Consider the following 12,903-nt stretch of genomic DNA (forward strand, 5'->3'; position numbering starts at 1 on the left):
TTATTTCCCATATTTAATGTGAAAGCATTAAATATGGAAAATGTAGAAATAAATAAAAAATATAAAATATGGAAAATCATAATCATACAAAGATATAAATAAATATAACCGTTGGATCAACATAATGATCTAACGGTGAGATTAATTGGTAGTAACACTAATTGGTTGTTATAATATCCTTCTTCATTTTATATTACTATAGAATAATAATTATAAAATAATTAGACTTTCAATTTTAGGCATAACCACATATTCCATGCTTTCATCTAAGTAGTCCCGACTTCTGTTTCACAATTTTTATTTAGTTTCAGCACAGATTGATCAGACCAATCAAATAGCTTAATTATTTGATATTGATTTAACCGGGGCGTTTGGTTCAGAATTTTTTTTTAAAATACTAGGGAAATGTAATTGATAGGAAAATAGTTAGAAAGTGAGTTAGATAGTAAAATGTGAAAAAAGTTGTTTGGTTTGAACAAATTTTACTGGGCAAATTAGGTAAGATTTATAAAATTTATGTTTGGTTTGAGGTAAAATATAGATGGAAAAATAAGTGACAATTACGAAAATATCCCTGTTATTAAAATTTTTAAAACGAAAAAGAAAAAGTGATGTGCAACTCATCCCTGTTACGAAAATATCTATGTTTTGGTTACTCGCAGCCATTAAATCACCCAAAGCAAGACCGTATTCGAGACATATTGATAACTCCCTCCCATCATTCACTACAGGGACATTATTTGATGCATGTGCAACTCATCCTCCAAAAATATTGTCAGCATGCATGAAACTGTTGCATAAATTAGTATCTCACTCCAGTTTGGCATGGACAATGTATTGATGTTTAAGATCGTGAAATAATTATGAAACTATGTTGTTAAACAGAAGATAGGCGGTTTCTTATATTATGATTTATGAAGTGAATGAATGTAAATTCTGATAATTTTGTAATGTTTTAATTTGAATAAAAAGCCGAATACAAATAAAGAAAGGCAAAGCAAAACATACAGAGACAACGAGAGCTGAGGTGGCAAGAGCCAATCCTGCAATTTTGGTAGCATCGACGCATTTTTGAGCCAAGTCTTCGAGATCAGCATGAAGAGAGCATGTGAGCTTAGATGCAGAGGATTCAAAGCCGAAAACCTTAGAAATAGATTGTGTAGACTTGAGCTGTAAAGTGTTGCTGCGAGCAGTGATGCCTACCTTGGTGGGTTGCATGAGGGTAGCAGCTGCTTGTAGTGAGGCTGCCATTGTTGATGTTTTTTCTTAATTTCTCTCAAACTAACAACTTTGTAAGTGTTTTTTTTTTGTCCTTTTTGTGTTGGTGGAGAATTGACAGAGTACAATTATTTGGTGGTTATGGTGTGAGTAAGATTTCCGATAGGAAAAACAGAGCATGCCAACATAGAAAAAACAGTTTCTGTCAAGACATCAATTGAAGCACTTGACCAGCGACTCCATGCAAAGATACGTCTCTCGAGAGCAAATCAGAGGGTATATTTGGTCTGATTTATTGTGGCCCATGTGATTTAGCCGGTTATCATCAAAAAACCGCCTCCCCTTTTGCTTTTTAAACAGTACATAAGCCTAGCTAAATGGCACAAAACTGAAAATTCTATGCATCCTGCTTCCCTAGGTTTTGAGTCATTTCTCCCTCCCCCAAACGCATGCTTCCCAAAATCCCAACATCATTTGCATGGGGTAATTTAAAAACCCCCCAAACCAAACACCACCTAACGAACGTTTGGAGAAAGGAATTTCACATTTTCTTTTGTTCAACGTTCTTCAAGATGCATAATTGTTCTATTTGCGATAACGGGGATCTTAAACAAACAAGCCTCAAATTAGCCCATCTGAAATTATTGTCTTCGAAAGACCTCAAATTATTGTCTTCTGTAATTTTACGGTAAAATATCTCAAATTCGAAAAAATATAGGAATTTTTTTTGACCAAATCCCCTTAAATGGGATGTCATTGCGTAGCTCTTGAAAAGTTATATGAAATAAAAAAAACCTGATTCGGACATCCGAGTCAAAAATTATGGCCATCTGAAATTTTACGGTAAAATATCTCAAATTCAAAAAAATGTTGAAAATTTTTACCAAACCCCCTTCAATGAGATGTAATTGCGTAGCTCTCGAAAAATTACTTGAATAGAAAAAGACACATGATTCGGATAGTCGAGTCAAAAGTTATGGTCTTTCGAAGTTTTATGATAAAATATCTCAAATTTGGAAAAATATTGAAGTTTTTTTGACCAATTCCCTTTTAATGAGATGTCTTTGCATAGCTCTCAAAAAGTTACAAGGAATTAAAAAAAAGCACCTGATTCAGAAACCTAATGTCACAAATTATGGCTTTCCGAAGTTTTAAGGTAAAATATCTCAAATTCAAAAAAATATTGGACTTTTTTTTAATAAATCCCCTTCTTTTTTAATAAATCCCCTTCAATGAAATGTCATTGTGTAACTCTCGAAAAGTTACATGGAATAAAAAAAAGCATCTTGATTTGGACACCCGAATCAAAAGTTATGGCCTTCCGAATTTTTACACTAAAATATCCCAAATTCGAGAAAATATTTAATTTTTTTTTTACTAAATCTCCTTTTTTTTTTGTAAAAATTACCAAATCCTCTTTAATAAGATGTCATTGCGTAACTCTCAAAAAGTTACATGGAATATAAAAAAGGCACATTATTCGGATACCCGAGTCAAAAGTTATGATCTTCCGAATTTTTGCGGTAAAATATCCTAAATTCAAAAAAATGTTGGAATTTTTTTTACCAAATCCCCTTTATCGAGATGTTATTGCATAGCTCTCAAAAAGTTAAATAGAATAAAAACAAAAGGTACATGATTCGAACACCCGAATTAAAATTTATGGCCTTCCAGAATTTTATGGTAAAATATCCCAAATTCAAAAAAATATTGGAAATTTTTTTTGACTAAATTCCCTTCAATAAGATGTCATTGCGTAGCTCTCAAAAAGTTACATGGAATAAAAAAAACACCTGATTCAAAATCCCGAGTCAAAAGTTATGGCTTTCGTAAGTTTTAAAGTCCCTCTGAGTGAGATGTCATTGTGTAGCTATCAAAAAGATAGCTGATATAAAAAAAAAATACACTCAAGTCAAAAGTTATGGCATTTTGAATTTTTACGATAAAATATCCCAAATTCAAGAAAATATTTAATTTTTTTTACCAAATCTCTTTCAATAAGATGTCATAGTTACATGGAATATTAAAAAAAAAAAAAAAAAAACACCTAATTCGTACACTTGAAGCAAAAGTTATAGCCTTCCGAAATTTCACGGTAAAATATCCTAAATCAAAAAAATATTGGAATTTCTTTTTACCCAATCCCCTTCGTTGAGATGTTATTGCGTAGCTCTCAAAAAGTTATATGAAAGAAAAAACCTAAGTCGGACACCAAATCAAAAGTAATGATGACCTTCCGAAGTTTTACAATAAAATATTTCAAATTCAAAAAAATATTGGAAATATTTTTTATCAAATTTCTTTCAATGAGATATTATTGCGTAACTCTCGAAAAGTTACATGAAATTAAAAAAAAAATCTAATTCGAACACCTGAATCAAAATTTATGGCCTTCCAAAATTTTACGGTAAAATATCTCAAATTCAAAAAAATATTGAAAATTTCTTTGACCAAACCCCTATGATAAAATATCAGTGCATAGTCCTCAAAAGGTTATATGGAATAAAAAAAATCACATAATCCAGACATTTGATGTCAAAAGTTATAACCTTCTGAAATTTTACAGAGCCCTCAATATTCCTATAAACTTCAACTCTTTGAGCTCACAACAAGAAATCACAATTAAAGCTCGTCGCTCCTCGTTAAAAATATATTTAGTAAAATCAAACTCAAATTCTCTCCTCACTTAGTGTATTCTGAATTGAACTAAATCCATTAGGTATATTTACGCAACTAAAATATAAAGATTTGGCATTACTCTTCATTATAATGCAAGTGACAGCTCCACGAACTCAAGTCATAATGAACTTGTCAGTAGAAATCTGAAGTCAAAATGATCTGAAAAAAACGAAAAAGGAATCCCTTAAATTATAAGGATACAACCTGCCAACAGCATGCGTGCTGCATAGGGTTAAATATTTCATCTTTTCCTCGTCTTTTTTTTTTTAAAGTTTCTCCTTGATGTCTTTTAGCACTGGACACAAACATCGCAAATGTGCCGGCACAAAGGAGAAAACGATTTCGTTAAGATGTTTAAAGGAGAAAATTGGTCCTCAATATACAGAATTTTCTCTCTCCAATTTCTATCCTAAAAAACAAGGGAGCAACAGCCAAAGAAGCCCATCGAACCAAAGACTCTGAAAAGTAATCAGGTAAGGAAGGCAGGGGATATAGCTCAGAAAACAAGTGCAAATAGAACAAATGGGTCCCTTCCAATGCTATTCCCTTCATATAAGATGGCCAATATATCCCAACTAGCCTAACAAGAATCTGAACACGTCACTTAAGGAAATAATCCCTTCCACGCGCTTGCTGCCAGCCTCCACAATCACAAGTCTCCTAACCCCTGTAAAGGTGAAGAAAGTGGTTTAGCAAAGAAACTACTATCATTTTTTACCCTTTCCCTTCCTTTTAAAAAAGAAAAAGCAGCTCCTTAATGAAGAAAATAATACCAGGATTAGCCAACCGCTCCATCACTTTGTGCAACGAATCAGACCTCAAACACATATGACATCTGTGGCCATTGTAAAGCCCATAAGGAGAATTTGCATCTTGTCCCAGAAGCAATGCCTGCAGCCATAAAGTTTAAATATTTAGATTCAGTTTTTGCTAACAAACAAAACCAAACAAATGTATTATTAAATCTCAAAAGTCATTATATTGTAATTACCTGATGAATACTAATTTCATCGAGAGATATCCGAGCATAAGCTTTATCTTTAGCCAATGCTGTAATATCGCTGAGAAGAAAACAACAGGCACATATCACGTATTCTCGAGGGAACCTTTCAAGGTATAAACATGAGAATCACGCACATGGACAAAAAGAAATAATACCTTCTTGTATATATGTCAAGCAATGAATCATTATCGTCCACTATTGGTATTGAGCTAACTTCAGCTGCAAAGGGAAAGAATATTAACATAGGTTACCAAAAGCTAGACAATAATTAATATGAAAGTATTCTTGATTTTAGCAACACTGCCAATACTACATACTAATCACGAATTAGAAAGTTAAGTTCCCATGGCAAGGGCAAAAACTATTCACCAAATATTATCCCTCTTGCCAAAAACAAAAATAACAATCATGAATGTATTTGTCAAATGACACTTTAATTTGGAAAATTCTAAGTGAGACAAGTGTACCAGTCTGTACACTGGACCGTTGAAAGCTAAAGTTGATTTTTTCAAATTTTAGTCCAAACAGTGCAATATTTGTCAAACAAATTGATTGTTTCTATTCGTTCAGTGCACAAATGAATGGTGCACCACGTGTACACAAGAACCTGCCCTTCATTTTTCTATTCCCTTTCTTAATTGATACACATTTTATATTACAAAAAAGTCCTTGAAAGATTCCCCTTGGACTCCTTCATGAAAACATAAGTGGGGCAAAAAATGCATAACTCACCAACTAATCAGAACCAACACCATGATAATGTTAAAACAGAAGAATGATCACCTTGAATAAACATAGACAGAGCAGCACCAAGAGAAGCATTTGGCCTTAGCATTGCAAGTGGTTGTCCATTTGGTTCCCCAACTTTAGGCACCCATGTACCCAAAGGTATTGAACCAACCGGAAGTTGAAGAATTGGCAAAGAACCAGAGGAGTGCTTAAAATGCCTGCATATACCTGAAAATTAAGTTCATACATTAGTTCCAACTTCCAAACCATTTATCTATCTCCCATAGACCTAGAAGTTTACATTTTAGTATTCCTGACAGGGAAGCAAGATGTAGCAGTTGAGGAAATGAACCATCCTCTGAAGAAGAATGGATGATAGGAACCGTCGACACCTTGTTTTGCAAAACTTTCAAAGCCACATCTTTTAGACATTCATGGGGCCCAGCCTGAAGATCAAAGATAAAAACAGCAAGAAGTCCAATCATAAAAGATTCAAGAGTTCACCTCCAGTTCTTTTTTATGGAGAAGGGGAATCTGGAATCATAATCAGAACGAAGTACAAGGCTAAAATGCATTTTCTTCCACATAAGATGTTCAATCATCATCAAGCATAATATGAATGGCAAAAAGAAGCCATAAAAATTCATATTAAATGAAATGCTAAATAATATAGAGGAAAAGGAATAACAGATAATCGGGAGAAGGAATGAAGCAGAAACATGACCTAATAGATAGGACAAAACCACATGGAAAAACAGCTGTGAATTTATGGACAAATAAAAAAAAATGGATGATGGTAGCTGACCAGTTCACTCAAAAATGGGTGCTTCTTTTATAGAGATTACTGGAGAAAAAATTCCTCATAGGACCCATAGAGGAGAAACTCAGAAAGAACAAGAATACGCTTCCTAAATTCATTCAGTGCCTGACCACGTGATCTTTTTTCAAAAGGAAGGTGTTTGTTTTTTTTTAATGCACTTTTGGAGAAGCAAAAAAAATGGCCTCTGAAAAAGCACTAAAAAAGCTGATTGAGCTTTTTCTAAATGCTTGAATAAAAAGCTATGTACAGTAATATCACTTTTGAGCTTCAGCAAAGTAAACCATGCATGATTTTTTAGAAGTAGATTGAACCAGTGGTAAATACCTATATCTAAATGTCTTTCAAGATATTAATATTGCCTAGAACTTAATAATCATCACTCATGTTGCAAAAGCAAACCTTAATATGATCTCACAGCTAACAAATCAGAACCATCTCACAAGTATAAAAAAGTTGACAACCTTAAAAAGTATGAAATTGGAAGAATATCTTATATACATGAAAATTTTGTCATAAATGCTCAGGAGCACTTACATGAACAAAACGAAGTGGATATGATCCCCCATTACTATCAAGCGTTCCGCGTTGCTGTAATTTTCCCTCTTTCCAAGCTGCTATAGTATGAGTCTCAAGTTGTTCTTCAGTCAAATTTGATCCATGATTCCCCAGCTGAAATTACACTTGTTACTATGAATCATAGATACTGAAGCATAGAATGCACATACTCTCTAGGCTCTTTCTCTAGTAAATTTCTCTTTAAATATTCTATTTAAGCATAAATTATCTTATACCAGTTCCATAAATGATCTATTATTAGCTTAAAATGATAACAAAAGGATTCTCTTTAAAATTTTCATTGTTCCTTTTTAACCAATTGTTAAGTTTTCATTTTGTATCAATTTTAACCAGCTGTTTAAGTAGTTTAAAACATCAAGTATCAACCCTATAAATTATTATTCATAGAGTGCAGATCATGACTTTTACCAAAAACTAGCACTGGAGAGTTGCATAAACACTTTATTCCACACAAACAAACCTCTTTCAATATTAGAATGAAGTCCATTGCACTAAGCACTCCAACAAACCGACTCTTGTAAAAGTCCCATAGAGGAGCCATAGATACACCCTGAAAGTAGATTACATTACAATACATATAAGGTAACACATAGTCATGCAGATAGACATACGTCCATGGGGATGGGTGTGCGCCCTCATGTAAATAGAAAAAATTCATGTTAATAAATGATGGAAACGGGAGAAAATACCTGTTCATAGAGAACATGGAATGCTTGCTTAACAGGTAAATTTATATCCAAGGCAATGACCTGCAATTATAATAAACCAAACAAGAAAAATGAGCTAACACAAAGTAGCTCTCAAACTTTATAAGGACATAAAAAAAGTGAGAAGAAAAAAATATTCAAACCTTTCCTGACTCAGGAAGCAAATCATAAGCAGTAGATGTAGACAAGAATACTGATATACGGTGGCGAGAGACCTCAAGATCAGACTCTGACATCCTTGGATTACCTTCCTGTAAAATTCTCAAGTCAAGTAGCTACTTTTGTGTAGCATATAGTTTAAGACTACAAGGAATCAAGGATTATGGGATGAATTCTGATACCATTTGAAATGAGTTGAGGATATAGAAGAAAAAATAAGACATTTAATTTTTCAAAGCAAAAAGAAGATTATAAGTTATAACATTCAAGACTTTTAAGCATGATTTTTTTTTCATTTGTAGTGAATATAATTTTTTTAATTTTATTAGAGGGAAGAAAGAAAATTTACACACAGAGCCATACCCAAAAGGAAAAGGGAAAAGGATGATAAGATAACTTCCAATGCGAAGTACAAAGATAAATGCATCAACAGAATAAAGCTCTCCACCCCTTGCATATGTATGTTACAAAGACTCCATCAAATAGAACATGAGGCCAACACCAAAGAGAAGCAGGAAAAATGATTCTGTCACGCATTAGATCTAAGGGTTGAGAAGAGTTTTAAAATATGAGCATTTCTCTCAAGCCAAATACATAAAAAAGTAGCATGGATAGTAAACCACCATAGAGCCTTTCCCTTAAGGAGCAATGCAAAAGAAATTGTTCAAAAATAATGGGGAAGATGGGAATGTCAACCAAAAACTGCTCTCTAAAAAAGAAAAAGATTGGGGAGGGAGTTCTGTAAACAATCTAAGACCCATATCAAGCAAGGATGCTTCTCCTTATTGAGGTGTTGGAGTGTCGGACACGTTTCCAACACTTACACCAGTACAACACTCGTATAACTCCAGTCAGACATTACTCATCAGGTGTCCCATTATTAAATTATTTTTGGTCAGCTTGGACACACTTGACACAGTTGGAACACTCAGCCGACACTCACATATGGATGGATACTTGAAGGACACTCACAAAGAGCAGTCGCCCAACATGGGGTCAGGACAAACTAGGCACAATACCAATTTCATGTACATGCAAACCCACTCCTAAAAGCGAGGCTGTTAAGAGGGGATAGCCTCTACTTTAAATGTAGTTCCATGACTCCCACCCAGCCAAAGTGAGACTCAAGCTCCTGAGTCAATTAGAATACTATCCAACCACTAAAATATATGCAACAGCAAAAGGGGACAAAAGTAGGAAGAAACTTACCACATGCCCAAAGACATCATTATCAACCTCCATGCGGGATCTACCGGGTGTTTCAGCACTTAAGATGGGAGGTAAAATATCTGGTTCTCTCACTAAATAAATAGTATTCACTACTCCATAGTTCCCACTTACAAATGGCTGCTGCTCATCATGCCGCCACTCCCCATCCACGTTAAATTTATACTGTACATAATTGGAAACAATATTATCCTTGTCAGCATGAATCAGTTATCCTTGCCATATTATGTTTAGCAGTATTTCAATATTTCCCTAAAATATCAGATATTATGTCAAACAGATGGATTATATTAAACATACCAACATTACATAAGTCAATGCAAAAGGCAGCCTGGTGCTATAAAGCTTCCATTATGTGTAAGGTTTAGGGATGGGTCAGTCCCATTGCGGGTCTCTAGTATGCAAGCTTAACATGCATTCGCAAGAGGCTGATTACATGAATCGAACCTATAACCTCCGGGTCACATGGCGACAACATCAACCATTGTGTCAAGGTTCCCCTTCTATTGGTTAAAGCTCCTGCTAAGAACGGGGTTCAGGAAAGGGTCAGACGCATTGTGTGGGTCTACAGAGTATTTGCAAAAAACTGATTACATGAATTGAACCTCTGACTTCTGAGTCACTTGGCGACAACATTAACCGTTGTACCAAGGCTCCCCTTCTTAATGTAAGTCAATGCAAAAGGCAAGAAACTAAAATACTTCCTAGATAAATTGAATCTCAATTAATATTTACTTATTAACATATAAGTCTTGATGGAACATCTTATCAAAAGTTAACGTAAACAAATCACGATATGCCAAAAATGTGAGCATATAAGTTCTATACAATTCGATATTTGTTACAAGATATGGCAAAATAAGAACCCAACCTACCAAATGTCCTCGATCTAGTAATCATAATCTTTAGATCTACCACAATAAGAAAATTAGTTCCCAAGAAAAGATGGGACACAACCAGATAGATGACAAATGAGTTATATAACACTACAAAATTTGGTAGAACTTACTAAAAGTATCACATTGCATATTCAATCATATGCTTGAATCATTATAGTATAACTCCTCCCCATTACACACACACACACACATATAATGAATGTAATATGCCACTACCCAAATCACACCTCCACCCTAACCATATGGGCTTAGTTCAAGTGGTAACTCCTGAAAATTAATAATCTTGTTTTCTCATATCATTATATAAATTAGATGAGGGGCACTCGAAAAGAAATACAAAAAAAAAAAAAAAAAAAAAAAAAAAAATTCACTCCCCATTAAACCCGACTAGCGAGTGTGGGGTGAAGGTAATCCTTGTACGCAGCCTTACCCTTGCATAATTGCACATAGGCTTTTTCCTGGATTCGAAAAGCAATACAAAGTTTTACAAAAATCAATATAACTTAAATTGCTCCTCCAAATATATAATAAGGATATATTTATGCTATTGTTTTGATGGATGAACTAAAGCAAGAACAAAATTATAAGGGCTTTCAATTTTACGAATAAAAATAAGATGCAAGTCAAAATAATATGATGTAAAATTTGATTCAAATTCATGCATAAAATGTATAGATAGAGGATAGCGTGGTAGGAAATCTAGGTTATAATAAACTTAAATAATTGCGTGATATAATCAAATTCATCGTTAGTCTAACCTACCATCCAGTAGACCATACTGTTTCAGCAAAACATGCTTGCTTGCATGACTTCCTTCGTAGTCAAAATGATGCAAATTACCCAAATGTTTTCCCATTTCAAACCCAATCATTAACGTTTACTTGTTCACTCCTCCAAATAACTCCAAAGGGGGCAAGACAACTCTTATGCCTTCTATGGAGACTATGCCAATTTTTACCCATCAATTAGTGATACAAACTCCTAATATAAATTATTATGAAGTTCCTCATTTGTTTCTGCAAACTCTAAGTTAAGATCCTAATCACACAAAACGAAGTTTAAAGCAATCAATTTACAAGCTCATTCCTCTTTTTTGGTTTTTAATATTTATGGCAACATGGACAAACATTACTCGATGAGCTAATCCCCTTACACCGATATTCAAATAGAAGGAGGTGCATTCGGACATAATGGTCATCAGCAACATATACAAGTAAATGATGTAAAAGCGTCAATCAATCATAATAAAGATTATTTCCTCAAGTTTGCAATATTCATAGAGCCCAAACAACCTGGTGATATCCCGGCATTAAGCTGCAAATAACTTGAAACACTGCAGGGCATCCCTCCATCGGAGACATAGGTATATGTTGTGACCATCTGTGCACATCCAAGTTAACATTAGTAAATTAATTCTGATTTCTGACATTAAAAAAAAAAAAAAATGTATAAAACTCGGCAAAGTCAGAGCAATCACATCCATCATGTTCAATAACAAAGAACAAAGATCAGAACAGTAACCACCGTTGCAATAAGTAATTCGATACCTCGTGAAAGAACCACTTAGAAATACCCTTCTTCCACCATAAGGCCAGACAAAGCGCTTTGGAATCCAAATGGGTCCTGAAGCACCAGTGCCCTCACATCCTGTATCCGCTACTGAAGCAAACATTTCCATAATACACAAAATTCAAAGCAACTCACCAACTCCAACAAACAACCAATAAAAGCCACAAATCTCAACAAACAACTCTGCCACGGGTATCCTCCACAGCAGAGCAGAGGACCCCCCCTCCTTAACACTCAAACATGCAGTGTACCTTCACAACCAACACCACCCCTCTCCTAATTGCAAAACGGAAAATTTTCACACCCACTGAATCCGGAGCACTGTTAATCAAAACCTTCTGATCGATAATTCAGCACCTGAAAATCAACGAATTACAGTGACGTCAACCAAAACAAAACAAAAAAAAAATTGAAAAAGAAAAAGAGAAGCAAGATTTTTCAAAGGCGGGTACAATTTGGGTGCAATCCATCACAGAAAAATGCGACACGACTCCCCTGAAATGGGATGTGAAATGAAAATAATATATGAATCAGCGAGGCTAGTAGAGAGAGAATGGGATTTAGGTCAAAAGAAGAGAGAGAATGAAATTAAAAGCGATGGAGAAGAGAGAGAGAGAGAGGATATGCAGCGAGCGAGAATGAGAACGAGAATGGAGGAAGAAGCATTAAATTGATTAAAAATATTAAAAAATTAAAAATTAAAATGGCAGGCAGAGGCAGCACACAAACACAAAACGAGCGGAGAATAAAAGGAAAAAGAGGGAAACAAAAGGCACAAAATACTGTGGGCAGTAATTATGTGATGGTAGAGAAGACATCTGAATCGGGTAAAGAAACTACTGCAAAATCACTACAAAAATATAAATAAGTTCGAGACAAAGGCTTATAATAATGAGAAATTAAATTCGAGACAAAGGCTTATAATAACGAGAAATGATATTTTTATTGCCAAAATTTTCTATCACTAATTTATTACCTATTTAATCAATATTGAATCAAAGAGAGAAGGAAATATTTAATATGGTACAGGAACACTGAATCTTTTAGTACTCCCTCTCACATCATTAATTTTTTCTTTCTCTTTTTATCCTATTATTTTCCCTCTTTCTGATTTTACCTTCCTAATTATATTAAGGGACCACTTAAATAATGGTGGTCCCGGTTCACTCTAAATAATTTCAAGAGAGAGAATGCTAAAAAAAATTTGAAAAAAGAGAAAATATTGATCCAATGATGATTAGATAGGTAATGAGTTAGTAGTAGAAGATTTTGGTAGTAAGAATATCTTTCCTCTATAATAATAAGGGTAAATCAATT

General features: G+C 34.2%; 1 protein-coding gene across 2 annotated transcripts; it reads right to left on the minus strand.

The window, feature by feature from the left end:
• Positions 1-4,011: 4,011 nt before the first annotated feature.
• Positions 4,012-12,363, minus strand: LOC133293848 (sucrose nonfermenting 4-like protein). Of its 2 annotated transcripts, XM_061492462.1 has the most exons (15): positions 12,039-12,363; positions 11,838-11,943; positions 11,565-11,676; positions 11,310-11,397; positions 9,101-9,283; positions 7,876-7,983; positions 7,715-7,774; positions 7,486-7,575; positions 6,984-7,118; positions 5,931-6,075; positions 5,684-5,857; positions 5,056-5,119; positions 4,889-4,958; positions 4,671-4,788; positions 4,013-4,564 (listed from the first exon to the last, which is right to left on the minus strand). In XM_061492462.1, exons 4-15 carry the CDS (start codon positions 11,376-11,378, stop codon positions 4,473-4,475), a joined length of 1,308 nt encoding a protein of 435 aa, XP_061348446.1. In that variant the 5' UTR covers positions 11,379-11,397; positions 11,565-11,676; positions 11,838-11,943; positions 12,039-12,363; the 3' UTR covers positions 4,013-4,472. The 2 variants fall into 2 exon arrangements, with proteins under 2 accessions (XP_061348445.1, XP_061348446.1); XM_061492461.1 differs by having other exon boundaries at positions 4,012-4,564; positions 11,565-11,943.
• Between the last annotated feature and the right edge of the window lie 540 nt (positions 12,364-12,903).

Source organism: Gastrolobium bilobum, unplaced genomic scaffold, assembly GCF_033153095.1.
Source record: "Gastrolobium bilobum isolate Gb01-03AN ecotype WA unplaced genomic scaffold, APGP_CSIRO_Gbil_v1 utg4431, whole genome shotgun sequence".
Taxonomy (NCBI): domain Eukaryota; kingdom Viridiplantae; phylum Streptophyta; class Magnoliopsida; order Fabales; family Fabaceae; genus Gastrolobium; species Gastrolobium bilobum.